The sequence below is a fragment of the Acanthopagrus latus genome, chromosome 9, assembly GCF_904848185.1.
Source record: "Acanthopagrus latus isolate v.2019 chromosome 9, fAcaLat1.1, whole genome shotgun sequence".
Classification (NCBI taxonomy): domain Eukaryota; kingdom Metazoa; phylum Chordata; class Actinopteri; order Spariformes; family Sparidae; genus Acanthopagrus; species Acanthopagrus latus.
This window is the reverse complement of record NC_051047.1, coordinates 7,999,176-8,025,656: the sequence shown is the minus strand read 5'-3', so window position 1 is coordinate 8,025,656 and position 26,481 is coordinate 7,999,176. Positions and strand designations below refer to the sequence as shown.

Sequence of the window (26,481 nt, the reverse complement as noted above, 5' to 3'; positions counted from 1 at the left end):
TTTGTACTTTACATTTATTTTATTTGACTGTTTGAATCCCACGTCTGATGGAACAGAATGAGAAGAATCAGGTAAAAGAACAGATTTCAGTATAATAAGATAATGACCTATAAACTAGCTGCCTATTAGAGAAGACTAGTGAATGTACACAACAAGGTCCCTTGTCTTGCGTTGTCATGGTGCTGTTCTGAGTCTGCAATCTGGTTTCGATGTTCAATTATTTTGCTAGATGAAGTTGTTTTTTCGCAACATCATGTCCTCTGCTTTTCCAGGCAATGCTGCTCTGAGTAGTCCTAATTTTACTTTAAATTTACAATTTTCACTTCTGCTTATCATTATCACCACCCACATGACCACTATATGTGTTATGGTTATGTGGTTACACTCCAATATTGAAAATATAGCCTGCTCCTAAACACTTTTAAAAAGTGTTGGCTCATGTCACCTTTACATTTATGTCCATCATTAGTGGCAGTGTTAGTCAGATCTTTTACCTGGATGTTTTAAGTAAAAGTAACTACTAAAGATGCGTCGTTTGCGAACGTATCAGTTTGAAGGAACAACTCCTTAATGTGAATGAACTGACCTGATTCCATGTTTCACTTTTCCTTCTGTCGTTCTCACAGACTAGTCGCTGTGTTGTTCACTGTTTAGTTAACAGAGTGGTGAAGAGGACATAGAGCCAGCCAATCGTATTCTGAGTCTAAGACACTGTCGTTGAATTGTAGCCAATGAGAAACAGGAAAGCATAAGAACTGTTTCCATACAAAAACAAAAAAACATTTCATTTCGTTCATAGCTAGCTAGTTCGTAGCAAGATCATTAGAGAACAAATGACACTGGACCGGAAATACGACTGAACGAGCAAACGAACGAGCAAACGAACAAACAAACAAACAAACGAACAAACAAACAATTCTTCCTGCTGAAATGAGCGATGGGAACTGACATCAAAAAAGGAAATCCACCTATGGCAGCTACACCACAGTGCTGAAATACCTCTTCACAAGTCAAAGTAAATCTTTAAAAGTAAATGTACCAAAGTGTTGTAGTAGCCTTGGTGCTTTAGTTAAAAAAAAACTACCAAAATAAAAAATAAGGTACTTTTTACTATGCAGAATTGACCACATCTGAATAAATATGTTATATTTTGTAACTATATTATTAATGCATTATGTGTACATTGTTTTAAAAAAGTGCACTGATTTGAGCTAACCTACTTTAGACTGTTTATTGACGGGTAGCTTGTGAATTTCCCCCAGGAAGGAAGTGTTATCTTAACCTATAATTCATCATAATTGCTTGTTTTGAATACTTTGTATTCTGTCTGAAATTGCGAAGCAAAAATGATATTAGCAAAGTCCATCCAAACTATTATATCTCTCTGAATTACAGGGAAGTAAAGTCGGGCCATGAAATAAATACTTAAAACTTGCTGGCAGCACTTATGGGCCCGTTTGTAAGTTTCAGCCTTCAGACACAAAAATCAGATTACAGCCCCACTCACTCCATTCACACTGTGGTGATAACTGAAGAGGAAACACCCCGAACACACACACACACACACACACACACACATCTACAGAGGGAGAGAGAGAGGGAGAGCCGCGTGCACACACCACCGCCCGCCTAGTTTAAGCGGACATTGAGGGGGTGGAGAGGAAACACCGTTACACGCACACGAATACAAGCACGCGCGCACGAACACACACACGCACACGTTCGCACTGAAGGAGGTTCCCCGCGCGCTCAGCTCTCAGTTTCATTGACTTCATTTCAAACTCACATGAACTTCAGTTTCAGCTCTCATCCTCTCTTCAGTTCCTGTCACTTAGTTTTTGTTGGTCTCAGTTCACCTTCCTGTCTCAGGAACACGGACCCGCGTGCGCTGCCCGACGAACAGCCGGCTCACGCACGAGACGGTTAACGGGACCGAGGAGCAACAGGAGGTTGCACGAGCGAGTCACACCGAGAAGCAGACGCACACACCGGAGACCCCGGGAACACACCGCGGCTCTGAGATCTTATCTGCCCGGTGCTGATTCAACATCTACCCGGTTCCGACTGGACCCGCACTCTGACCCGGGATATCTGCTGTCTGAGCGGTACAGTAACCTTCTCCTCGTCAGCCAGAGCTCCGAAGTTCGGTTTGACAGTAACCCACGGAGCTGATGAAGAAAAGTTTTGAGACACAGCAACAAGCATGTTCTGTCTCTTCTGTGCGACGGTTTCCCGTCTTGAGCAAAATGTTTGTGTGTATAGACTGTTTCATTGACTGGTCTAATCAAAGTGACAGTACCAACTAGACTGACCAAGCCCAGATGTTAGTTTGAGCTCCGTGACTGAAACATCCTCGGATCCTGAGGCTGCCTTGAGCAGAACGGAACCTAACGTAGAAAATGTTCAGATTCGAGTAATTCCCTTTAATCAAACTTCACTGGTCAGAAACAGGCTGTCCCGATGATGAGTTCAGTGACAGGGCTGGACCCAGAAGTTTGGGTGCCGGGGGCAGGATTTGTTCTTCCAACTGTTCGTGATTTCATATGGAAGTCAGAGATGTTCAGAAGTCTGGTTTAAACTGTGGATAAGAAAGTTGATACCAATTTACATGTATGTGTCATGCACCAAATATTTAGCTACAGACATACTACTACTTTAGCTTAGCTTAGCCTAAAAAAGTATTAGCTAGTCAGGTTCTGTGGCAGACCGGTGCAGTTGTTACCTCACAGCCAGGTTTGCTGCTAACTCAAGTTTCAGTTTTTATGCTATGCTAAGTGAAGCCAAGCTAAGCGAACGATCTTGTCATACAGACATGATATCAGTCTTCTCAAGTGTCTGTTGGCATGAAGTGATTACGGATTCCCTTAAATAGATTAAAATTGAAAACGCCACATCACTGTCTGTCTGGGGAAACCTTTAGTCATGAGTTTCAGGTTTTTTTGGCTATACCATTCAGTTAAATACATACTTGTTTTGTATTCGTAAGACTTTGTTAAAGTCTGCTCTCCAGCCTCTCCATAGAACTGAAATATTTGGTGTCTGGGAATTTTATGATCTCCACAAGAATGTTAAATAAAGTTATGTAAGTGCAGAAATTGGACACTTTTACAAAATCAACTACTGATGGTTTTTGTGGTTTCTCCAAATTGAAAGTTTGTTCTGATCTTATATGTATTGTTTGTAATAGACCCTTGATATGAGTCTCTTTGGTGTCCTGTAGTTTGGCCTCCATCATGTGTCCCCCGGCGGGTGGTGTGTGTGCACGCAGCACCCTGATCTTGGTTCAGGTCCTGGTCCTGGTCTTGGTCCACTGCACAGCAGGATACAATCTGGATCAGGACCACAGTATGGAGTTCAGCGGCCCCTCCTCCTCCATGTTTGGATACTCAGTCCTGCTGCATCGCCATGGATCTCACAACTGGTCTGGATCTATTCTGTTCATCTGATACTGACCCATGATTTATTTTCTTTTTGAGTGATCTCTGTTAATACTGTGTTCTGCTTCTGTCAGTCTGCTATTTAGCTTCCAACGATCCCCTGTTTCTCTTATGTCTATCCTAAATGTATCAGATTTGTATTATCTATTGATCTATTATTAATTGTCGATCAAGATATTGATATTGATCAAGACATATATTTCCACAAAATATCTACTACTACTTCTACTATATCTGCTTTTGATCCTCTATAGATCTTGTAATCTTGCTATTTTGATTTATTATTGATGTTTCATTGCTATATTCTTAATCTTTTATTGATCTTCAATTGACCCTCGGTTGATATGTTTGTTTTCTCTATACTGGCCTGATACTTGTCCCACTAATGACCATGGTGTGATCTGCCATTGATCCTCTATTAATTTGCCATTGATCCTCTACCTTTGATTGGTCATTACTCACCTTTTTGATCTTTTAGGTATGCACTGTTTTCTAGTGTGGTGATGGAAGCTGTCCATAAAGTTACAAAGTCATGCTGCATTTAAAAAAACTACTTTTATGAACTTCAAACTCATGCTTAGCTTTCAGTGTTTTATGTTCTCACAAAGATTTGTGAGTGATGAGCTCACGAATGGAGGAACTACCTTTCAAAGCGTTATGGGTGTTAAAGTTGATGCTGAATCTCCTCAGTTGTGAATTATGACCTTTAAATTGTTAAAATAAATGACCACTGTCCCTTTAGAGCTGCAGCAATCAATAACTTCAGATAAATTTAATTATGATAGTAATACTGTTAGCTACCGTCTTCACAGTAGAACTGTGTAGTCAGACGTGTATGTGTATGTTTACGAATGCTAATTAGCCAGTTCTTGTCAAAGAGAGAAGCTCTTTGAGGCTTCACACACAGATGCCATTCAGACACTGATGAGACAAAGACAGATCCTGTCTAACTGTCTCTCTCTCCCGCAGGTTGGTGGTTGGAGCTCCAGTAGCGAACTCATCCTCCATTCCGTCGGTTCGATCTCCAGGAGCTGTCTTCCGCTGTGAGATCACTGCTGAGAATCGCCGCTGCCACCACATGCATTCAGGTGTGTTTGTGATTGTTTGTGTGTTTGTTGATGAGTCATTTCTCCTCGCACCAAATGCACAACCACACATAGTTTGTGCTAGACAGAGAAATAAATGAGGAGTATTACCTAGCCTACAAAGCAGCTAACTGACATCATAAACTACATTATACTTTTGTTCTGTTCTACCGCAAACATTAACCAACGGAACATCCACTGTCCTGTAGCCTCAAACTTTCATGAAAGTTGGCGCATGTCAAGTCAAAGTTCCAAAATCGTGGTGGAAAATCAGGGCACTATTTTCAAAGTGGGACCTTTCTCTGTGCAATGTCATTAAAGATGCATTCAGACTGACATCTGCATGATGTGTTGTCAAACACAGCATCCTCTATTTCCACTGGATTGCAGCGGCAGAGGCTCTAGAAAAAGTTAATCCTGTGTGCCCCACTACAGGGCAACATCGTCTGACCACTGGATTAGCCAATCAAATATGTGCATATAACATGTGGAGAAAATCCTGTAGTTTGTATCCTTACCTTTTACTTCACAAGAATGAAGAGAGAGGATATAATGACTGTTCCTGCAGTTTCAAGTGTTGTCTCGTGGTATTTAATAAGCTTTCAAACTCAGACTGGACTCCTTGGATCATACAGAATACAACAAAACATCAACGCCACCAACCTCCTTGTCTTAATGTATTCAGTGCTGCTGTCGAAAGCCTTGTCCTGCACATGTTAGTTCTATATTAGTTGGTCAGGTGTTGACCTCAACAATAAAATACCTCTTGAATAACTGAGAGGCCTGCATGTGTGAAACAGTGTAAGCTGTTGAATTAATTTATGTGCGTATGTGTGCGCAGATGTGCTGAGCTGTGGGAAGACGTGTGAAGCAGACAGCAATCACCAGTGGCTGGGAGTCAGTCTGTCCAGACAACCTGGAGACAATGGAGGACACATCCTGGTAACACACACACTTTCTCTCTTCACTGACATTTAACACGTCACATCAGGGTGACAGAGAGACTGCAGATAACCTGTGATTGGTCAGCCTGGGCTGCTTGTGTTTCTTCATTCATGTTCATGGCGATGATGGTTGATGATGTTGGGACCAGTACCATTTCTGTAATATTTCAACACAGCTCAAGTCCAGAGTGAATGATGATGTACTGTTATTTGTGTGAACAAAAAGGGACAATGAATACTCAAAAAAAGTCAAGGCACACTGCTTTTGTCCCGGGAGAAAAAGCCTTTATTAGAGTGGGTATATGATTGAAACAAGTACCTGTAGGTTACCACAGGTGATATTTCTACCGCGTCTTTTTGCTGTTCTCCAGCAGTGACACCAGATATATATAGCTCTAACCATATTGGTCCTGTCATGTATGGAGGAAGCCGTTATGAAACATGTATGTAACAAAGTACTATGATTGAAAACACAGCACATTCTGTGGACAGATACTGTAGATGTTAAAGATTTCCATGAATGAAAGGGGCTTTAAATTTAGGGATTGAGCAAAACTATTTATAGCACCAACTGTGATCATCTCTGTTACACACTGAGGGGAAGACTGCCAACAGGAATACTTGAGGTTTAAAATAAATACACAGCAGGGCTGATAATGTTACACACACACATACACACATACTTACAGAGTCTCTGTCACAGTGACTAGGGTCATGGGAATAACAACACTGTGCTGCAAATGTGTTATTGTCAGTAATGAGACCATGTCACATGTTGTTTGTGTGTGTGTTTGTGTGTATGTGCGTGCGTGCATGCGTGCGTGCATTGATGTGTGTGTGTCTTTGTGTTTGTGCGTGTTAAGGCATGTGCTCACCGCTGGAAGAATGTCTTCTACTCTAAGAAAGACAGTCAGAATCACAAGCTGCCGAACGGAGTCTGTTATCGCTACGGCAATGACCTAACACATGCCCAACCCATCATCCCCTGCTATAGAGGTACACACACCCACACGCACACACACACACACACACACACACACACACACACACACACACACACACACACACACACACACACACACACACACACAATGCGTGTGTGAGAAAGAAGCAGCTGCTTGGCTGTAGGAGGCAACATTTTGGGTTTTATCTTCTGATGTGTTTTAAGTTCACCTTGACCTTTTAACATGTCTGTCTCTTGCAGACCACCAGAGGAAGTTTGGTGAGGATTATGGGTCCTGTCAGGCTGGTATTTCCAACTTCCTGACAGAGGTCAGTAACACACAGGCAACAATCTTCTTAAAATCCTGTTTGTATTCACTGTTTCCACCGGCAGACTGGATGTGATCCATCACAACTTTTTTTTGTATGATGTACTTTTCTTGTTCCTCCTCATGGTGACAAAATGCCTTGATAAATACTGACATTGTAAGATAGAGAATAAACATCATCTTTTTGTGTAAAAATCAATGATAAAAACGTATTTTAAAGCAACAAATGTTGCTTCATTAAAGAGCTTCAGTGGAGAGATGTAGTTCACATTATGTCATACACTCTTATATCTGCCTGTCTCTCTCAGGATTTGATCATCATGGGGGCTCCAGGGACATCTTATTGGACGGGTTCAGTTCTGGTGTTTAACACGTCCAGTGGAGGGATGTCTGTGTACCTAGATGATGAAACTGGAGCTGTCAGCTTCGGAAGCTACCTCGGTAAGTGATACACCTGTTTCTGTTCCAGCACTAATAAAACTGCTGCTACTGCTACTAATATACAACAGGTTTTTCCATGGTCCCTGGTCAGTCCTCTTTATCCAAGTCAGAGTCCTGCTTTTTGTGAAAAGAAAAATCCAACTGACTACATGCGATGGTTAACTGATGAGAAAAACTGCAATTTGGGAGCAACAAATCCTAATCTGGCCTCTGGGATATCTTGAACTGACCCTGCTATGACAGTGCTGTCAGCATCCCAGCAGGAGAGATGCTCCATGTCACACTGAACTGTGAGCACCAGTAATTTTTCGGCCACACAGTCCACACTGGTTTTTCAGTGTAGTGTCTTTCTTTGGCTAATGTGATTCTGAAACAGTTTTTTGTTTGGTATCAAAAAGTTTTCAACTAAACTTGGTGAAATCTTATAAAATCTATGTTCAGTGCTTACGGTACATGACCAACAAATTAGTTAACTGCAGAAGGACAAAAACATCTGCTATTTTTTAGATGTACCTACTTCAGACAACACCATCACTTCTCAGTATTTGTGCTGTACAGGATGCAGAGCTGAAAGGTGTGATGTTGTTTTAATGAAGGTGTTTCTGTGATCTTATTCTGCCAGAAGAACACACTTTCAATGTCAGAAAAGACACAGCGAAGGAACAGACAATAAAACCAGCAAAGAGTGTAAAATATAGTGCTCAGTTATGATGGGAGTAGAAGCTTTGTCTTCAGTAAGGACTGTGTATGTGTGTGTGTGTGTGCGTGTGTGTTTGTGTGTGTGTGTGCGTGCATGTGTGTGTGTTTGTTTGTTTGTTGGTGAGAATGTACCTTATTCACTGATCAACATTCTGCAAGTAATGGCTGACTTCAGGGACTGGGGTTTGATCTGAACATATTTGAAAGCTGTGGTTGTGTTTGTGTGGCTTTCTTTCACACCCACACACACACACACACACACACACACACACACACACACACACACACACACACACACACACACACACACACACACACACACACACACACACACTTGTCTCTGGCGTAGACTGACATTTGTTTCAACCATAATCACCACATATGCATAACCAAGTCTTAACCCTTTTTGGTGACACTGTGCAAGTCAACCAGTGCTGTCATTTCTACTTTTCTAATCTTTCATTTTCATGTACTACTTAATAAAATATCTTAAACCAAAATGCAGATGAGCTATGATAAAGATGGTGATTCATTCATTTGGACCACCCTCAGTTATGCCTGTGTGTGCTGGCAGCAATTCAGGAAGTAGTGCTCTATTTTTGTAAATACCCTCTTCACTTTCTTGCAAAGAATTTCACGAGGAGACTGAAACCACTCTCCTTTTTGTTTGAGGCTACATTAAGCAGCATGTTGCACAAATGTAAACAGTGAGCCTGGCTCTGTCTTAAAGTAACAACGTTCCTGAAACATCCCCTAAAAAAAGGGTAGATAGATTTCTATTTATGTTGTGGACTTTTTTCTATGCCTCAGTATATATCTGATATTGGATGACTTGGTCTTTAAATTTGGTCTGAAAACAAATATTTAAAGGGAACCATGCCAAAGTTCAGCGGAGAAATGTCACAGTTCAAAAGGGTTTATGACTCACTGGTTCAATCTTTACAGATGTGTTGTATAAAATAAGTAGAATAAGTATAAAGTTGCATAAATGGAAATAGTCTTGCAAAGTACAGGAGCCTCAGAAATACACTTAATTCCAGTGCTTGAATATATCTACTTACTTACTTTTCAATACTGCAAAAATCTGAATAAGTGACTCCTGCTGTTGTTCAGGTTACTCTGTCGGAGCAGGTCACTTCCAGAGTCCTGCTTCTATGGAGGTGGTGGGTGGAGCTCCGCAATACAACCAGAAGGGCAAGGTGAGACCTACCTGTGCAGTGTGATGGTGTTTGTGTTTGGACCAGCTAGATACACTTTTGGAACATTAATTAGTCTCATCCTCACTTCCTCCTGATATCAGTGTATTAAGTTGTTACTGAGTTTTTGCTCACATGTTATGTTGCGTTACGTCATTGCTATGGTTGAGGTTAGTATGTGTGTGTGTCTCTTTGATGTGCAGGTCTTTATCTTCACTGTAGACAAAAGCATGCTGCGGGTTGTCTCCGAAGTATCTGGAAAAGAGGTAAGAAGCCACTTAGCATGACCTCCTCCATTCACAACAGTGGAATACTTAATGCTTTCCTCCTGTGTGTGTGTTTGTGTAGCTGGGATCTTACTTCGGCTCGAGTGTGTGTGCGGTGGATCTGAACGCTGATGGTCTGTCAGATCTGCTGGTCGGCGCTCCTATGGCGACGGGCATTGCTAGGGAGGAGGGAAGAGTCCATGTGTACATCAACCAGGGGCAGGTGGGCAGACACAAACACTTGAACTCACAGACTGTTTGAGCACATAACTGAATATTTTTTAATTGATATCTGGCGGCTAAATGGAATTCAATACTACATGCTAATATCCTACAGTACTATGTACTAATTGTCACAGTGTACTTTTTCTTGAATTAAAGGAAAAATGAACAGGAAATAACAAAAGACTTAACACTGATGCATGTGTCAGTCACACTGAGAAAGGCTGTCAGCAAATAGTTTTTCCAAAGATTTAACATTTATTTTTGGTTTTCTGAGTTGTTTCCCAATTATTTTAATTTCTCCCAGCTGTGAGCAGAGCAGCTGCTCTAGAGATGTGAGCTATGAGTCAGTTAGCTGATTTCTGCTTTTTTCGATCAGTTCAGTTTAAAGCTTGTATTAACTGACCTTCATTTTTTTTAAAGTAAGGAGATCTGAGCACAATGTATGCAAGTGCACTTCAGTACATACTAAGTGAAGGCATTGGGGTTCATACTGGTTAACACATTAACGTCTCAACAGTCACTTCTGTGTGACAGTTATATTATGATTATTATGTGTGGCTTTCACAGTTTTTAACAATCTTTGATAAGGAAGTAATGTGCTAAGTAAGGGGATCTATACCACAGAAAGCCACTGATTCCCTCAGTGACTGAAATAAATGTCATATCCATCACATTTACTTGATGCTCACCTTGTTGCATTCTTTCCTTCTGTGATTGCCTCAAGGCACCTGACTATTTACAGTCTGCACCTGAGTGGAGGATCAGTGGCACCAACTGTTTTTCTTGAGTCACATAACTCTGAATATTTGCACAACACTGGTGGATTGAAATGTATAGTGTGTCACATTTTCATTTGCAAATTTTCTGAAAAGTCTGTCAACATTTGCACGACATTTGATTGAAAAATATTCCAGGACAAAATTGTTCAACAACAACACACTATAAATTAAAGGGCTTTTAGTATGAATACTGACTTTTATGAGTTTTTTTTTTCTTTTTTTTTTTAGCTGTTTCAGATCCCTGAAACTAAAGCAGCTAAATTGAATTCAATTATCATGTTTTTTTATTATTACACTTATGCTTTCCCTGTGGAGACTAAACAACCTGTCTTCTGTGAAGAAAACCTTGTGGGACACAATATGTTTTGCCTGTTTCCTCACAAATTGACTCTGTCTTAGGCAAATCTATTGGAGGCAGAGTTTCAGCTGAGTGGCGGGGACGCCTACGCCGCCCGGTTTGGAGAGACCATCGCTGACCTGGGAGACCTGGACGATGACGGTTACCCTGGTAATGACCACACCTTCACTGCCTGACATATCAGCTTTTATTCTTGTGAAACCATTTCAAGTACACACAATACTACTGACATTACTGCTACTAATAGCTTGATTAGCAGTAATTGAGGAGCACTAAATGTTGCTCTGTTGCTTTCTCCCCAGATCTTCTGCAGCACACATTAGCCTACAATTCTACTAATATTGCAATACTGTGATGACTGCTACCCCACTAAGCCAAAAACACACACGCACCACCACCTACGACAAGAACAACAGTAACTGCCACTTCCTGATAAGAGTACACATCACTTTAACACAACGCCCTCACACATGCAGACCCCTCACCATCTGTGTCTATGTGTGTGTGTGTGTGCAAGAGAGAGAGAAGGGTGGAGTGTGTCATTAAGTTCATTAAAACTGTAATGACAAACTGTTGCTGCTCTGTTACTGAACCTGCCTTCTAATCAGCCACGGCTACATAAAAGGCTGTGTGTGCATGCGTGCGTGTGTGTATGACGTTCAGACCCTTTGCATCTTCAAAGAACTCAGGTTAAATATTAAAGGACCATGCTGGTATTTTCTCATGTTTATGTACTGGCCCTGAATACTTTCATCCTGCTGAACATGTTCCAACAGGGCCTCAGCCGAGACTACTGAGGTCATACATGTTCTCCTACAGACTCTTTACAGCCCTCAATAAATGATTCATGAATCAATTTCTGATTTGCAGCATGTTTTAAGTCTCTGAAAATTTTAGCAGAAAAAAATACTACATAAACCAGGGGCAATCCCCAATAAAGGAAACCAAATTGTAGGTTAAAGGTTGAGGTTAGGTCGAGGCAGCAAGTGTCCTCACAATAACGTCACAAAAACATCTGTATTTGTTTGTGTGTGTGTAGATGTGGCAGTTGGTGCCCCACAGGAAGATGACCTTAAAGGAGCTGTTTACATTTACAATGGCAGGAGTGATGGCATCTCACCAACTCCATCTCAGGTACTACACTGGTACAGATATAAGAATAAGAATATTGTTCATTTTATGGTGCAATCACTTTTCATGATATCTAAATACATTGGAATATATATGGCAGTGTAAACATTGGACAGGAGGTACATGCAGTTTTGTTCTGTGATATCCAACATGGTGTGTGTGTGTGTGTGTGTGTGTGTATGTGTGTCTTCAGAGGATAACTGGATCCACGCTGGGTCGAAACCTCAGGATGTTCGGCCAGTCGCTGAGCTCTGGCATTGACATAGATCATAACGGCTACATGGGTAACCTGAACTGTCACAACTGTATACAACCAAACGTGTTGCCATTTTGTTAATTTCTGCTCTCATCTGATCTGCTTGAAACCAGGTTAAACTCTCTCTGTCTCTGCAGATGTGGCTGTTGGTGCGTTCCTCTCAGACTCGGCTGTTGTTCTCAGGTAAAACCACACTGGACCTAGAATATCACAGTTGTGTTTTTTTCTCCTTTTTAATAGGGGTGTACAGCTTCCTCAATTCTACCACAAATTAATCAGGAAGTGCCCCAATAAAGCAATATAAAATGTGTCTAAACGTTTCAGAAAATCTGCTGGAAATACTTTGGTTGCAAATTGTTGTTTTGAGGAATAAGATTTTCTAAAAGTAGATTGTGATCGTAAATAACAAATTACATCTTCTGTCTCAAATTCAGATATAGAAATTGGCAACAGGGAATCATATGACTGTTTGATTGCTTGACATTTCAGTCCAGTGAGCATGCTGTAATAGTTTCTCTGAATGTGTCCTTTGTGTAGGACCCGACCAGTGATTCAGGTGAAGGCGTCTCTGGCTCTGCCTGAGCAGATTGACCCGCAGATGGCGCTATGTCGAGACCACAAAAATCCTGCTGTCTGCTTCAATGTCACTGTCTGCTTCAGTGTCAAGTCCAGGCATTTCAAAGGAGTTATAGGTACTGTAAACTGAACTGTTGTGTATATAGTGCTATTTGTTCCTGATTTTAGACCCAGCTTACTATTGGTCTGATCCTACTGACTAAGTCCTGCACCCCTTTGTTCCTTGCGTTAATTGTGTGTCCAGCTTCGTAATTTCAGCACATATGCAGATTAGGATGTAACAGTTGTAGGTTTAGTATTATATATTGAAACATTTTGACCAAAGCTGCCTCTAAGTGGTCTTCGTTGGACTTTGCTGAAATGACAACTGTCACTGTCAGATTATAGCTGACAGCCAATGATTCCTCCATGGGTTGGTTGAAATGGCTGTCTCTGGCAGACTTTAAAGTGTTTACAGCTGCCTTTTTTAAAATGACAACCCTGTAAAAGGGTCTTAAATCTGCACTTTGGGGCTACATAGATGATTTTGTGCTTAAAGACTGAACTCGCATAGAACAGGCAAAAAGTCTGCATCCTCACCAGCTGATGATCTGTGTAGACAAAAAAGCGAGAATAACAAATGGTTGTTGTATTGAAGACTAGAGCAAGATAATCCTATTATTATGAGAACAGGACAGTACAGCCACATGTTGACTGCTTTACCCAGTTATGGTTGCAAAGCTTTGGGTAGTCAGTTAAATGAGTGTGAAACTCATCTACTGATATTCAGGATTGTTCTTCTCTTCTCCTCCTCAGAACTTCAATATAATTTGACCGCTGACCTCCTCCACAAGCCATCCTTCCCTCATCGTTTCTATTTCCATGGTAATGGGTCATCCAATAGCACAAGGGGGCGTGTGAGAACACGACACGGCCAGCTCGCTTGTACAACACATGTGGCCTACCAAAGGGTAACACACTCACGCACAAAAACAAACAGTGATTAAGTTTAATAAGAGTGTAATGACTTGTTACTAAGCAATTGGATTTGCTGTAGTGATGCTGATAATGTTTATTCCTCCTATGTATCTGTTTCATCCTCTTGCAGAAAGATGTGAGGGACATTTTTACTCCGGTCAAGTTTGAGGTTTCCTATAGTCACAGAGAAACACACACCCAAAGAGGCTCTTCCAAAAACTTCCCTCCATTGAAACCCATTCTGCAGCAGAGCGCAGGACACCAGAACACTATCACCAACCAGGTACAGTACAGTCCATCTGTAACACCACCTATTTACCAACTAGTTTTAACAACAACCACTTACTAGCCGGTGCTAAAACCAACTAGGTACAGGCCAGTGCTAACATCACCAATGTACTAGCAACCAACAAGGTATCAGCGAGCTCCAACACCAACTAAAAACTGACTTGGGCCAACAACAACGAGGTACCAGCTAGTGCTAAAACCAACTAGGAGCTTTGTACTGTACTTTGTTGTACTGACTAGTGTTAACAGGTTGTAGGAACCGGTTTTTATTGCCATCAGGTCCTGGTAAGTGCCATCAAGCAACAACTAGCCTACCAGTTAGTGATAAAAGTCACAAGGTACCAATGCTAACACCACCCAGGTACCAGCTAGAGCCAAGCCCCCAGGAAGGGCACCAGGTTTTGAAGCCATCTTTGATAGTGGTCAAACCATGTAATTACATCGTCACTGTGGCTGCAAAAGATTTTTCCAATAAGCTTGTGAAAGAAGCGACTGTAAAACAGTTGATACATTTCCGAAAATGAAATCCAATAAAATTTGAACTGTCTTGAAGAGCCACACGTTTAGATATTTTTTTTTATTCCTATTCAAGTTAGTGGAAGTCAAACAAATTTTAACAGAACCATAGAGCAACACAGTGCTCAGCTAACTACTAAAAGTAGTTACTGTAGTACCATCAGGTTGTGGGAGTTTGAGATCAAGTTAAGATAGAAAAAAACTCTTGCTGCCTTGTTCTGCACAGGATTTTTGGGTAAGGGGTAGAGTCTGGGGAGAAATGTATTAATGATAAATAGCAATTAGCAACTACTTAGCATTAGTTTCTTAGCCATATACTTAATAAATGATAATAAGCTATTCTGATTACCAGACTTACAGTCTACATATTGTTTTTGTAACAAACATTGAAGCTAAATCTCAAAGGTAGCATTTCATCTAGCAACTAACACTTGTTAATAATTTGTTCTCTGTCTAACAAATTATAGGCTGGTCAGTATTATTCAGGTGGAAATTTAGCCAATGTGAAGTTGTTGAACTCTTTGTAATAACTGCCCAGAGTTTTAACTCCTTCATTATGCCAAATATTGACCTTTAATACGAGCAACAAGCACTGAATTCAAATGAATTCATTTCAATTAAATTTGCCATATTAACTAGAAATGAATAGTGGTTTACATGCAAGGTTTAGATTTACTTATATTACATTTATAGTGTACTTCTACCTCTACTACCTCTCTGTGTGCTGTGCTGCGTTCAGTATGTGTCAAGAGAAAAAAAAAACCTAAGCCATCACTTTCCTGTTGGAGCAGCCTCAGCGTCAGATCTGTCTGTTCATCACAAAACATATCTGTCTTCAAGGGAAGGAAACAACTATTCTGATGTAAGCGCCGCCACACACTCTCATAATGACTTCCTGCTAATCCAGATGTGTTTACGGCTGCAGCATGTCATCTGCAGCACATTAGCGAACATCAGTCAGCTCCTCCTGTTCCTACACCGTGTCCCACTGACTCCAAAAACATGTTAACATGTAGGAATTTACAGCTAGAGTGAGTCAACAGGACATAAGTCGTCATCTGTGAGACAGGGGTCAGAGGTCACATTAGTCATCTGTAACTTCCATTGCTCCACCCATCATTATTGTCGTTACTACTACTTATGTCATCAATTAACTCTGCGCCTCTTTCACTCCGTCAGACTTGGTTTGCTCGATCCTGTTCTCTGGTGAACTGTTCGACCAACATGCAGCTGTCGGCTGAACTAGTGCTACCACAGTAAGAGCACACACACACCTACACACACAGAGCTATCACACGGAACAGCTTTGACTTCACCAGGAGCAGCGCCTGTTGTATTTTATTTATCCAGTTTTAACATTTAAGTCACACACAGGTTATAGTGGTGATTAGTCCTCTTGTGTTGTGTTTTGCCGGATGTACGAGATAACCCAAGACTAGCCTTTCAGTTCCCTTTAAAAACAACATACAACATGAGGCCAACACATGATCCTAATTAGCTGCTGGCAAATTGAGGAGGATTTATTTAGAACATCAGTCGGCAGCAGGGCTTTGATCTTGGTTCGAGCTGGACCATGCTGTTGTTATGCTCTCAAGGCCTGGAAGATATTGCGTGAAATGTGCTTTACTCTCATTGACTTAAGAACGTAAACCTTATTATTAAATGCTGGAGGTGCTGGTGGAAGCATGGACAGAGCCAGGCAAACAGTGAGCTAGCCCCCTGTTTTGAATGCGTAGCTAAGCTAACCATCTCCTAGCAGCAACTTGATATTTAACATACAAACATGACAATGGCATTGACCTGCTCAGCGTATTTTAATATCTAAACCTATTCTTTCTTACAGTCAATATTTTTGTTGAACTTAAAATTCCATTATAGTAGAGTGAGAATCCAAAAAAGGACCAAGAATTGGAGGAACTGCCTACAGGAAATTTACAATTTACAGAAAAATGAATAGAAAATGTTTCCCCTTGTCATATAAAAGTTGCAGTGTGACATGTTGATAGTCAGGGAGGTCGTATTAATTCCCTTCTGATACAATATGATGACAATTCACGATTACACAATGACAGTAATGAATCTCCACTGTCCATGATAGATCTATATGTTTAAAGTTGTCATAGCTGTTGAGCTGTCACTTCTTAAACAACTAAAGTTTCTTTTAATGGAGCGCTTATCTCTCCGGTCACTCTAACAATCATGTGTTGTTCATTCATTTAGGTAGTTTAGCCCATTTTGCAGTTCTTATTTTTAGAAGTGGTCTCCCTCCTCCCAAAACATTGTTTAATGACTGGTTACAAGTACTCATCATGCAGTGTAACTTATTAACAGCATGTCAGCGTATTTAATGTTTCTCTGGTGTTACCATCATTGCTATTGCCCAGCACTAGCGTTCGTTATTTCGTATGTTATTTCAATGTTTTTGTTGGTTGTCTTGTTTTTGTCTTTTTTCAGTCAGCAGGAATATTTTGCTCTTGGCTCTGGACAGACCATCACGTTGAAAACCTTGTTACTGAACTCGGGAGACGACGCCTTCTTGCCACGACTGACACTGCGTTTCCCCAGCAACATCCAGTACATTAAAGTACTGCAGAATGTGAGTTAACATCATTTTGACTGGGCAGCTTTATGAAGTGGATGCCTGGTTTTAAAGTTGTTTTCTTTTTCGTTTCGTTTTCTCCCGACTGTTCTAATTCTCCCTGACACGGTGGAAAGTGAATTGCCTTCAAAAAAATTACCAAGATCTCCACTGTGTGTTTCACCACCTGAAAGCTTTTTAACATGAAGCAGTAAATGTTGGGTCAGCATTTTCAGTAACTTTATTCAGCTTTGCGGTTATAAGAGATTGAACCCTGAACAGCAAGGCTGATAGCAATGAGATAATGTTAACTGCATTACATGCTGCATTATGTCCTGTGAATCCCTCATCTGTTTGAAGGCAATCTGAATCCAGCACAAAGCCCTAAATAGCATCAGAACAACTTCAACAATAACTTATTCGACAAAGTAACGACAAGCTGTGTGTCTGTGTGTGCAGCAAGACAACGTGGTCAGTTGTGATGTCACACAGGACGTCAATAGTACAACTGTGGGAGTTGACTGCGGTGTCACCAGCCTCCTCCTCGCCGCCAACGCCCAGGTGAGCTTCAGTCAATCACTCACTACTGTTCGATTATGTTTATTGTGGTTGCAATCTTATTTTAGTGTTTTAGAATGGTAAAATTGGCCAATTAGCACAGAACACAGTACAGGTGATGCAGATGGGAATGTCAGAAGTGAAGCAGGTACAAGTACGGTATAAGGTCATAAACCAAAATATTGTATAAACTAATTGATTTATGATTTGATGGTGGTGCTAGATGAGAGACACTCCTTGTGGTGCAAGAGGAAAAGTCAGGCGATCACCAAAACCATCAGGATTCATGGTATTTGAACCATAAATGCTTAAAGTCCAGAGTTCCAATATGAGATCCAGTCCGTCTGTACTTTTTTTTTACTGATGCTTTTGTCTCATCAGCAGATTTATTGCTGTATTTCCTCCATCTTGGTTACTTTTTAAGCAAATGTTGTGAAATATAATGTTGAAATATGAGTTCCCCTCTGAAAAAGAGCAACAGTGTTGAGATGGAATTTCCTTCAACATGTAAAAGGTTATCTTTGAATATGCACAATTGAACACAATTCAATAAAGATGAAAAAAGAGGAATAAAGATCCAAAAGTGTCTACAGAAAGGGTGAAACTGTAAAGAGGAAAAAAAAAATCATCAACTGTTCAACTGATCACTCTGCAGCAATCAGTCCTCATAAGTGATGTATAAGGAAACTGATAACTATTTGAAGTGGCTCATTTGTTTCCTATTTCTTGTAGTTGAATATTAGCTTCCTCTTGGACGTGAGTCAGAACAGCACACCTGGTGACATCATCATTCACGTCACTACCAGCAGGTAAGGACCCATCCCCTACTGTCATCTCCAGAGGAAAAGTAAGTCCTCTACGATTACAATTTCAATTTTCAGTGCAACATTATTGTTGTATCAGGATTTAAGCGTTTTTGAGCACATAAACTGTACGATACATTATTTAATAAATGGAAAGTACAAACCTACAAAGCCACAAATTAAAGTGGATTGAATATTGAACCAGTTAAAGTTAAACAGTTACTTTCAGATCAGCGTTGTGGCTTTGCAATGATTCAGTCCATCTGTGAGTTATGAGACGATGAGACGTTTGCAGGTTAAATATTTCTCAATGCATGAAATCCATTTTGTCTTCAGTGATAACTATGAGAGGGAGGAGTATCTCCATGACAACTCCATCAGCCTTCCTCTTCCTCTCAAGTATGGAGTCAACGTCAATGTCCATGGGTGAGTCTGCGTATCTTGGTGTTACTTTCTTTCAAAGTTCATTTTAATGAAGGAAACTGTACCAGCCAGACTAACTTCAAAGGTGAGTGTATTTGTATCTGTATATAGTTGTCTATCTATCTACACGGTATATATACTTAGTTAGATAGTTGGATGGAGTGTGCTTTACCGCAAGTCTTTGAAAGTGCACCAAGATAGACAACATTGTTACCATGTAAGCGCCTGTAGCTCCCTGGTAAATAACCACCAGCCGCCACTGATGTCTGTCTGTCCGCCTGCAGGTTCGTGACGCCCACCTCATTTGTGTTTGGAGATGAAGACCTGACTCCAGTTGACTGCTACTCTGAAATATTCAACTACACATACAAGGTAAACATCGGCCTGGTTCAGAAGTTCCGTCAGGTGTGTTCAGACAGAAAATGAAATGAATCCTGGGAACAGCCCGATCACATACAAGTCAGTGGAAAGATACGAGGCGAGGTCACACACACGAGTTGACAGTAACGTGTAAAGATTTATCGCTGTGGCATTTTTCTAAACAAAATTACAAAATGCTTTACAAAAATTTTTTTGTCTAGTATATGTCATGGTGTTAATGATAGCATTACTGATGGCTCTAAATGGCCAAGCACAAAGAAGCTCAGAGAGCTACTGTGACTGACTAGCGGTAGCATATTCCTGTCTGGATACTGTGTTCACGGTAAATATTCACAAACAGCCCGTTTGTCTGTCTGAACACACATCTCCTCAGGTCTTTGCCTCTGGTGGCAGCATGAACAGAAAACCAGCATCTATCAATGGACATTAAGTGGTGAATCCAGGTGGCAAAAACTATATTCTCATCTTATAAACATCTGTTGTTTTGTCTGTCTGCAGGTGTTAAACTCCGGTCCCAGCAGGTCTCTTAATACTGTGGTTGACATTACTCTACCAAAGATCCTCTCACCTTACAAACACAGACTGCTGCAGGTGGTCGACTGGCAGGTATGTCCAGAACTAGTAACAGCAGTAGTGCTAGCAGTAGTGGAACCAATCTGGGCAAAGAAGGCTGGAGCCATAGGTGAAGATGAGGTGGGACAGTCAACCAGCAAAAATATTGTGTGATAGGCTGAGACACAATCTGAAAATCTTTTCACTTCTCAACAGTCAGCCTTGGTAAATGCTGACTCAGTAATGTAGGAGCTGAGACTGAACTAATATTAGAAGTAGCCTTAGAAGTGTAGAGGTAGATGTGGTGATAGTCATGTTTGTAGTGAATTCATAGACAGAGTATGTTACAAACATCAGCAGTAGTATCAACAGTGTGTATAAAATATTCATGTGCTGTTTCTTCTTCTTCTCTTTGAAGTCGTCTCACGGTGTGTGTTCAATGAGTGACACAACTGTTTCAGTCATTGAGGACTGTGATGTGCCTGAAGCTTCCTTCATCAAACAGCTCATCTTCTTCTTCTCCTCCACCTCCACCCGCAGAATGGTATACACTTTGTTGACATTTGTTCATCAACCAATAAGTGTTGGACAAATTAACATGTTTCACTTGATAATAGAGCTGGAGGTAAATGACAGAGAATCAGCAAAGTTATGATGGTCTATCCTGAGGACAGACTGATAATTTAGTAATCAAATTCCATAGTAACCCATCCAGTTGTGATACTACTCCAAACCACATCCCAAATTCATGGTAAATAAAAGGCAAAAGGGGTTACTTAAGCCAGTAGAAGACAACATTTGCTGAACATGAGAAATGTTTTGTGCGAGTTCATCTAATAGTTTAGAGAAATTGAAGTCTCGCCAAACTGGTCAGCTGACCGACATTGCCAAAAACATTATTGCCAGCACTTCCACTACACACTGACCAATGAACAATGAATGAGCTGCCATCTTTTTCTGTGTGTGTGTGCAGTTTTGTGGCCGAGGTGACGAGCTGTGTGAGCGGCTGGTGTGTCATCTCGGTAACCTGGAGGTGGGGAGAGAGGCCAGTATCCAGCTGGAGATCAGACTGAACCCTGCTGTACTGCTGCAAGCTCCGGTAAACACACACACACAAACACACACAGACACACACAGACACACACACACACACAGACACACACACACGCACGCACACGCGCGCGCACACACACACGCACACACACACACACACACACACACACACACACACAGATACGTATTTTCATTCATATTCAATCACATCTCCAGAAGTTGTTCATATACAGTAATAACAAGCATTCTAAATGGTGAATACACATTTTAGTAGTAATGTAATGTATGTATTAATAACTGGACAATGCAAATATTCTCCTGACATGTAACCATGCGGCCTTACTGATGTCTGTCTGTGTCTCTCTCCCAGGGTCGTCATGGTATCATGAGGATGGAGAGTACTGCGATGCTGTCAAATCCAAAGGAAGATCCTCACACCATCCTCATCCATGGACAACCTGTAGCACAGGTAAAACACTTCACCACCAATCACAACCAGGAACCAGCAACACTGTAGAGTCACACCAGACCAAATCTGGAATGAGGTTCACCCTGGAGTTTCTGCGTCTGTACGTGACAGTACAAAGTGACCTACAGTGCAGCTCACAGTAGTGCATCATCAACACCACTTGTAGTTGCAGAATGTTAATGCTAATCCAACTCTAATCTAGCGCGTATTCTAGGTGTTGCTCATAATTCACACATTGTATGTCACACGTTTCCAGGTTGTGGTGGAAGCTCTTTTTACCCAGAAACCCTCAACGATAGTGAAGGTCTTCATCATCGTTGTCAGTTTAGTTTTGGGTCTGCTGATCCTGGCTGCTCTCATCTGGTGTCTGTGGAAGGTAAATATTCAGTTACTAACATGAACATGGTATTGATAAACTGTAGGAAATTGTGATTAGATTACCATAATGTACAGATGAACTGCACTGCATTGAAAAAAAAACCATACTCATAGTAAATTGCAGTATATTGCAAAATGATGGTGCTGATAAACCGCTGTGTATCTCAACAGAATGGTTAGTGTATGTTGAAATGACAGTTAAGCAAATAAACAAAGTATGTTGCTTTCTACTCCACTGATAAAGCAACATTATATAACAATATAACGCATGTAGCAGCAACGTTAACTTAATGTTATGGCGTACTTGTGTCCCTCAGGCTGGTTTCTTTAAGAGGGAGTTCCAGAAGAAGGAGGAGGAGGAGTTGAAGAGAGACAGCTGGGACTATGTTCCTAAGCTCAACAAAAGACAGAGCACTTCCTAACCTCGCCTGTCGCCTCTGGCCGTGACCTCTGACCTCTGACCATAGGATTAAGTTCACTTCGTGACTGTGCAGCACTTTTTAATGAGACACACGAGCTGCTGGGTGGATGGGTGGGTGGATTGCGGCGTGTGATTTGTCAAAATCGGTAGAAAGTCATCAGCCAATGAAATCCGCCCGGACTGGTTCAGATGGTCTGAAGCCACACCCATAACAACTCAGCAAGACGGACCTGTCCTGAGTGTGTGATAAAACGCCCCCGAACACACCTGAGTCTGCTTTTTACACTATTTAGCCTGATGTGCCTTCACAAATACAGACCAGTTCAAAGACTTCATAAAGACCGCAGCAACGGATGAATGGGACGAAGGATTAATCAAAAATGAAAGTGAACCTGAAACAATCAAATCTGGACAAATGAAAAGTCTTCAGGGCTGCCTGGGATGTTGAGTCACACGTGACACTGTTACAGCTGACCTCCGTCTTGACTCTTTTTTAAAGAGGAAATACACCAAAGGAAGTGACTTTCTGGTGACCTTTGATCTCAGGGGATGGAAACCTGGACTCTGATTGGCTCATAACTCTCTGTGTACATTATCTTTTTTATATTTCTGTTTACCTGCTGACCAAACAATTTATGCACTGGTGACACACGGAGCAGACTGTGAGAGTGTGGCACTGATGCCCGTAGCACACACCAGGTGATTATTGGGCGGAGGAAGTCGGGTGTTGTCTGCTGGGATGTGCTGATACAGGGAGTCTTCTGTGGGTCGATGCAGGGTTGCTGGCAACAGTCAGCACGGGTGTTTTAGCGACACCATGACTGTTGTTTCCACTCTCGGACTCGTTATTTTGAGATTTTGTCCCTCTGAGGGCCCAGTCACACCAGCGTTTCTTGTCACAATCAACTTTAATGGACTTACAGAGATTTGTTCATCGGGGTGAAGTAAATCTGTGCAAATGTTTTGCGTTGGACTAAATTTAGAAATATGAATTTGGCCAACAGCAAGCTGTCTTCACACTGTCACAAAAGAAGGAAGGTTGTGAGACAGTAGTCAGTAGTACAGATACATCTTTTGTCTCAGTAGTGAACCATCAGAGACGGTATCTGACTATGAGCTGAAAGTTGAATTCTTTATTGAAATGAAGGATGTACAATCCTGACAATGAAATGCCGAGGGGCAGTTAGCTTTTAAAATACAAAGAGGCCTGGAGAGCCGTTGTGACTGTGTTAGTAGTTTGCACACTGGTTCCCCAACCAGCCGGGTGCTTTCCACTTGGCTAATGTGGCTCCTCACAGCCCTCATTCACCCAGCTGGAGGCGAGTGAGGAAGGAGGAACTGTACGGCGTATACCAAATGGGAAATCCTCGCTAACTCAGGTGCCATGTTGAAGAGGCGGCAAATCCTCCCAGCACACAGCATCATATGTTAAATGTTGGGAACATGTTTTCAAAAACAGCAACTGTTTAAAAGAAGCACCTGGTGACTGATGACTGCAGCTTCAGTCTGACGTCTTTTTCAGCCTCAAGGTGAAATTATTGGACTGATAATAATAACTGGGACTGTACAGCTGTAGGACTCGAGCCATGTTATTCCTAAATGAGCAATGATGCACTTGGAAAATTGGAAAAGGACGAGAAGGAAAGTGTGTAAAAAATACAGTTTTAATGATTCAGATTCTCCACACATAATATTTTTGATTTTGCAAATCAACATGAATATCGGAACCGCTGTCGATGCTATCGTTGCTGTTTACAGTTATACCAAATCTATTTTACAAATCATGCAAAAAACAGCACAGACCTGTGAGTAAAGTGATTCACATTTAAGGGCTGTTGCTGTCCTGTCCTGTGACGTTGGCATACCATGGAGGACACTTTTAAGGGACAGGAACTTCCTTTATAATGGTAGACCTTGATCGATGTAAAAGTGGAAAACCGGAAGATGGGGGAGAGTACAATTGTCAAAATGGAGAGTACAGACTCTGTCACAAAGCCTCTGGAACTAAATATTATGAAGATGTACAGATGGATTTTGCTGTGCCGCTATCTGTGACTGGGTCTGACTTCACACCTGTTCAGTTTTTCATGTGTTGTCTGCTTGTGAATTTTTCTGTGCTGCTGTTAATCACTTCTGTGAGGAAAAACAGTACATGGACATGTTTTAAAGTGTGCAGGGAACATTTTTAAATAATATTCAGCCTGGCATGACTGCCTGTAGGTGTCACAGAGAGAGAAACAAAAGAGAGCTTCTTGTCCACTGTCCTTGTGGGAACAAATATCATGTGATATCAAGTAAGGCTTGAATGTCTTTTTGTTGTTTAGACATCAATTCACATTTTCATCAACTTGGTGAGAAACATGACCTGACCCTGTAATAGACTCCTGTTGGAGTTCTACAGTAATAAGACAACATCCTGTTGATAGAGCACCTTTCAACTCAAAGATGCTGTACAACACAAATATAAATAATGTAGAAAAGACAGCCGACTGCATACGAAGCAGATTCCTTGTTGACATCTTGGTTTGTAAAAAGCTTGAGTGTCAGAGATTCGAGCCGAGTGATCAGAGTGAAAGCTCAGTTAAAGATGCATCTCGTTGGCTGCTGAACAGAGACGAAAAGATAATTGAGCCACAGGATTGAATGATGGAAGACTACTTGAAAATTAGCATTTAAAAAAGATTACATAAGGTATCTTAAATATTCAAAAGTGTTGTTTTAACGGTCTGTACCCTATAAGTGCCGACATTTAAGACAGCTGCTACCCTCCCTTTTGTTTTTTTTCCCTTTTACAAATGCACATCACACAAAGAGATGTTTTTTTTTTTTTTAATGTTTTAATAAATGAGTTTGTTGTTTTTGTTTATGTGAAGTTGTTCTGCACTGGAGTCTCACTGCTTTTATCAACAATTTTCCATTAAAATGAATGATTTTCTATTTAAACAACAACCTGTACTTGTTTCTTTCTAATAAAGACCACAGGAGCTAATCTAAAAATCTGCATTGAAGAGAAAGGCTGGAAAGAGCTTCTAAATATAAAAAGCCATCTCAGGTTAAAAACTTCACCGTTATATGAAAATATAAAACTTTTACAGTCTTTGGACACACTGGGCTCCTCCGGTCTGGTTCTAATTGTATTGCAGCTTTCTTGTCTGTACAGAAAGCTGCTCACCAACACACAAACACCATTCAAACAATAATCAATACACTGAGGACACACTAAGTTTGCTCTCCCTTTCCTCACAGTGTTGGGTTCATTCAACTATTTTTAGCTCACATGTTTATATTTTCACAAATTACATACAGAGAGACGGGAGGCTGGACCAGAATAAAATAGAATAAAAAAAGTAGGCAACACATTTGAGATAAAAGTTCAGTTCATCTGAGAGAAGCTGGTAATTAAAATAGAGTAAAATGTAAACATTATTTGAATATAAGATGTTCATCTTCATCAGTTAGCTCAGTTCTTAAAGCACAGGCATTGGCGTTAGATGTAGCTTACAAAGTACCTTCTGGTTATTAGAGCTGTATCAAATGGCCTAAAAAATGCAAAGCTCTGCCACAGTTTTTGCTGCTTTAAATGAAAGTTCTTCATCGCTTTCATCGCATCTCTATGGAAACCGTAATGATCTAGACGGGACAGGTCACTATGGCAACGTGTCTTGGTCCAAACACAGCAGCTCCCTAAGTTGGACTCATATGCAGCTGCAGGAGACGGTCATCTCCGCCTCATCCACCTCCTCTCCGTACAGAGTGATGAGTCGTGGATGGACCCTGAATGCACCACGCACACAAACACACACATACGCACAAAGTTATAGGTGAAGTATATAGTACATATATCTGATGTTCAATATAATGTGGAATCAGTTGACGAGATGTAAAATACTTCAACAGGTAAAGGGCCAGTTCACCCGAAACACACAAAGAAAAACATTCTCGCTCCCCCTGGTGGTATTTCTCCACAATGTTTTTGTTTCATTTGAACTCAAGGTATTGGATCGCACTGTGCAGCTCACACACTGAGGTCAGCCAAGCCAGCTAACTTCTGGTTTAGCCCTCGACTAACCTAAATTGGGATAAAATAATATAATTATGCAGCTATTTTTGACTTTTCAAATGTTCAAACAGAATGAATCAAATTCTAACAGTATGTCATTTCATTTCCTGGGGGTTGTGACCATAGACATATATAGGTAGACGCTGCATTGACTTTCTGGATCATACATCCACGTCACCTCCATATTGGATGTGGCAGGTCTGCCCTGTAAAACAAATACTAATAGGCGTGAAACATGTGGGTTTACTGAATAAAAAGCACTAACGTTTACATTTAACAACCATTAATGGTACATCATTCACAAAAAATGGACTGCAAATGAAAATAAGACACTGCAACTGGCTGCGAGTCTGCTTTCTTTTCTTTTTGCAGGGAAGTGT

At 41.0% G+C, this 26,481-nt stretch overlaps 2 protein-coding genes across 2 annotated transcripts in view; one reads left to right on the top strand and one right to left on the bottom strand.

Moving 5' to 3' along the window:
- Positions 1-1,677: 1,677 nt before the first annotated feature.
- itga4 (integrin alpha 4) lies at positions 1,678-24,990 on the top strand. Its single transcript, XM_037109674.1, has 29 exons — positions 1,678-2,105; positions 3,221-3,421; positions 4,407-4,525; positions 5,364-5,464; positions 6,330-6,462; positions 6,671-6,738; positions 7,046-7,178; positions 8,991-9,076; positions 9,277-9,339; positions 9,422-9,562; positions 10,743-10,851; positions 11,741-11,835; positions 12,026-12,116; positions 12,226-12,271; positions 12,626-12,780; positions 13,460-13,614; positions 13,752-13,904; positions 15,605-15,681; positions 16,880-17,021; positions 17,463-17,564; positions 18,294-18,370; positions 18,701-18,790; positions 19,072-19,159; positions 19,667-19,774; positions 20,139-20,264; positions 20,694-20,819; positions 21,144-21,242; positions 21,499-21,618; positions 21,938-24,990. Exons 2-29 carry the CDS (start codon positions 3,234-3,236, stop codon positions 22,040-22,042), a joined length of 3,096 nt encoding a protein of 1,031 aa, XP_036965569.1. The 5' UTR covers positions 1,678-2,105; positions 3,221-3,233; the 3' UTR covers positions 22,043-24,990.
- Positions 24,859-26,481, bottom strand: part of cerkl (ceramide kinase-like) — a 37,333-nt gene continuing 35,710 nt past the window's right edge. The window contains exon 14 of the mRNA XM_037109675.1: positions 24,859-25,815. Coding sequence (XP_036965570.1) covers positions 25,737-25,815 — 79 coding nt within the window. The 3' untranslated portion in view covers positions 24,859-25,736. The remainder of the gene's footprint in view (positions 25,816-26,481) is intronic.

Bases quoted from the DNA above. Each gene is read 5' to 3' on its own strand.
- itga4 (XM_037109674.1), top strand. From the start codon at position 3,234: ATGTGTCCCCCGGCGGGTGGTGTGTGTGCACGCAGCACCCTGATCTTG. The intron at 6,463-6,670 runs GTACACACACCC...TGTCTCTTGCAG, and splicing joins CATCATCCCCTGCTATAGAG to ACCACCAGAGGAAGTTTGGT. The intron at 20,265-20,693 runs GTATACACTTTG...GTGTGTGTGCAG, and splicing joins CCACCTCCACCCGCAGAATG to TTTTGTGGCCGAGGTGACGA.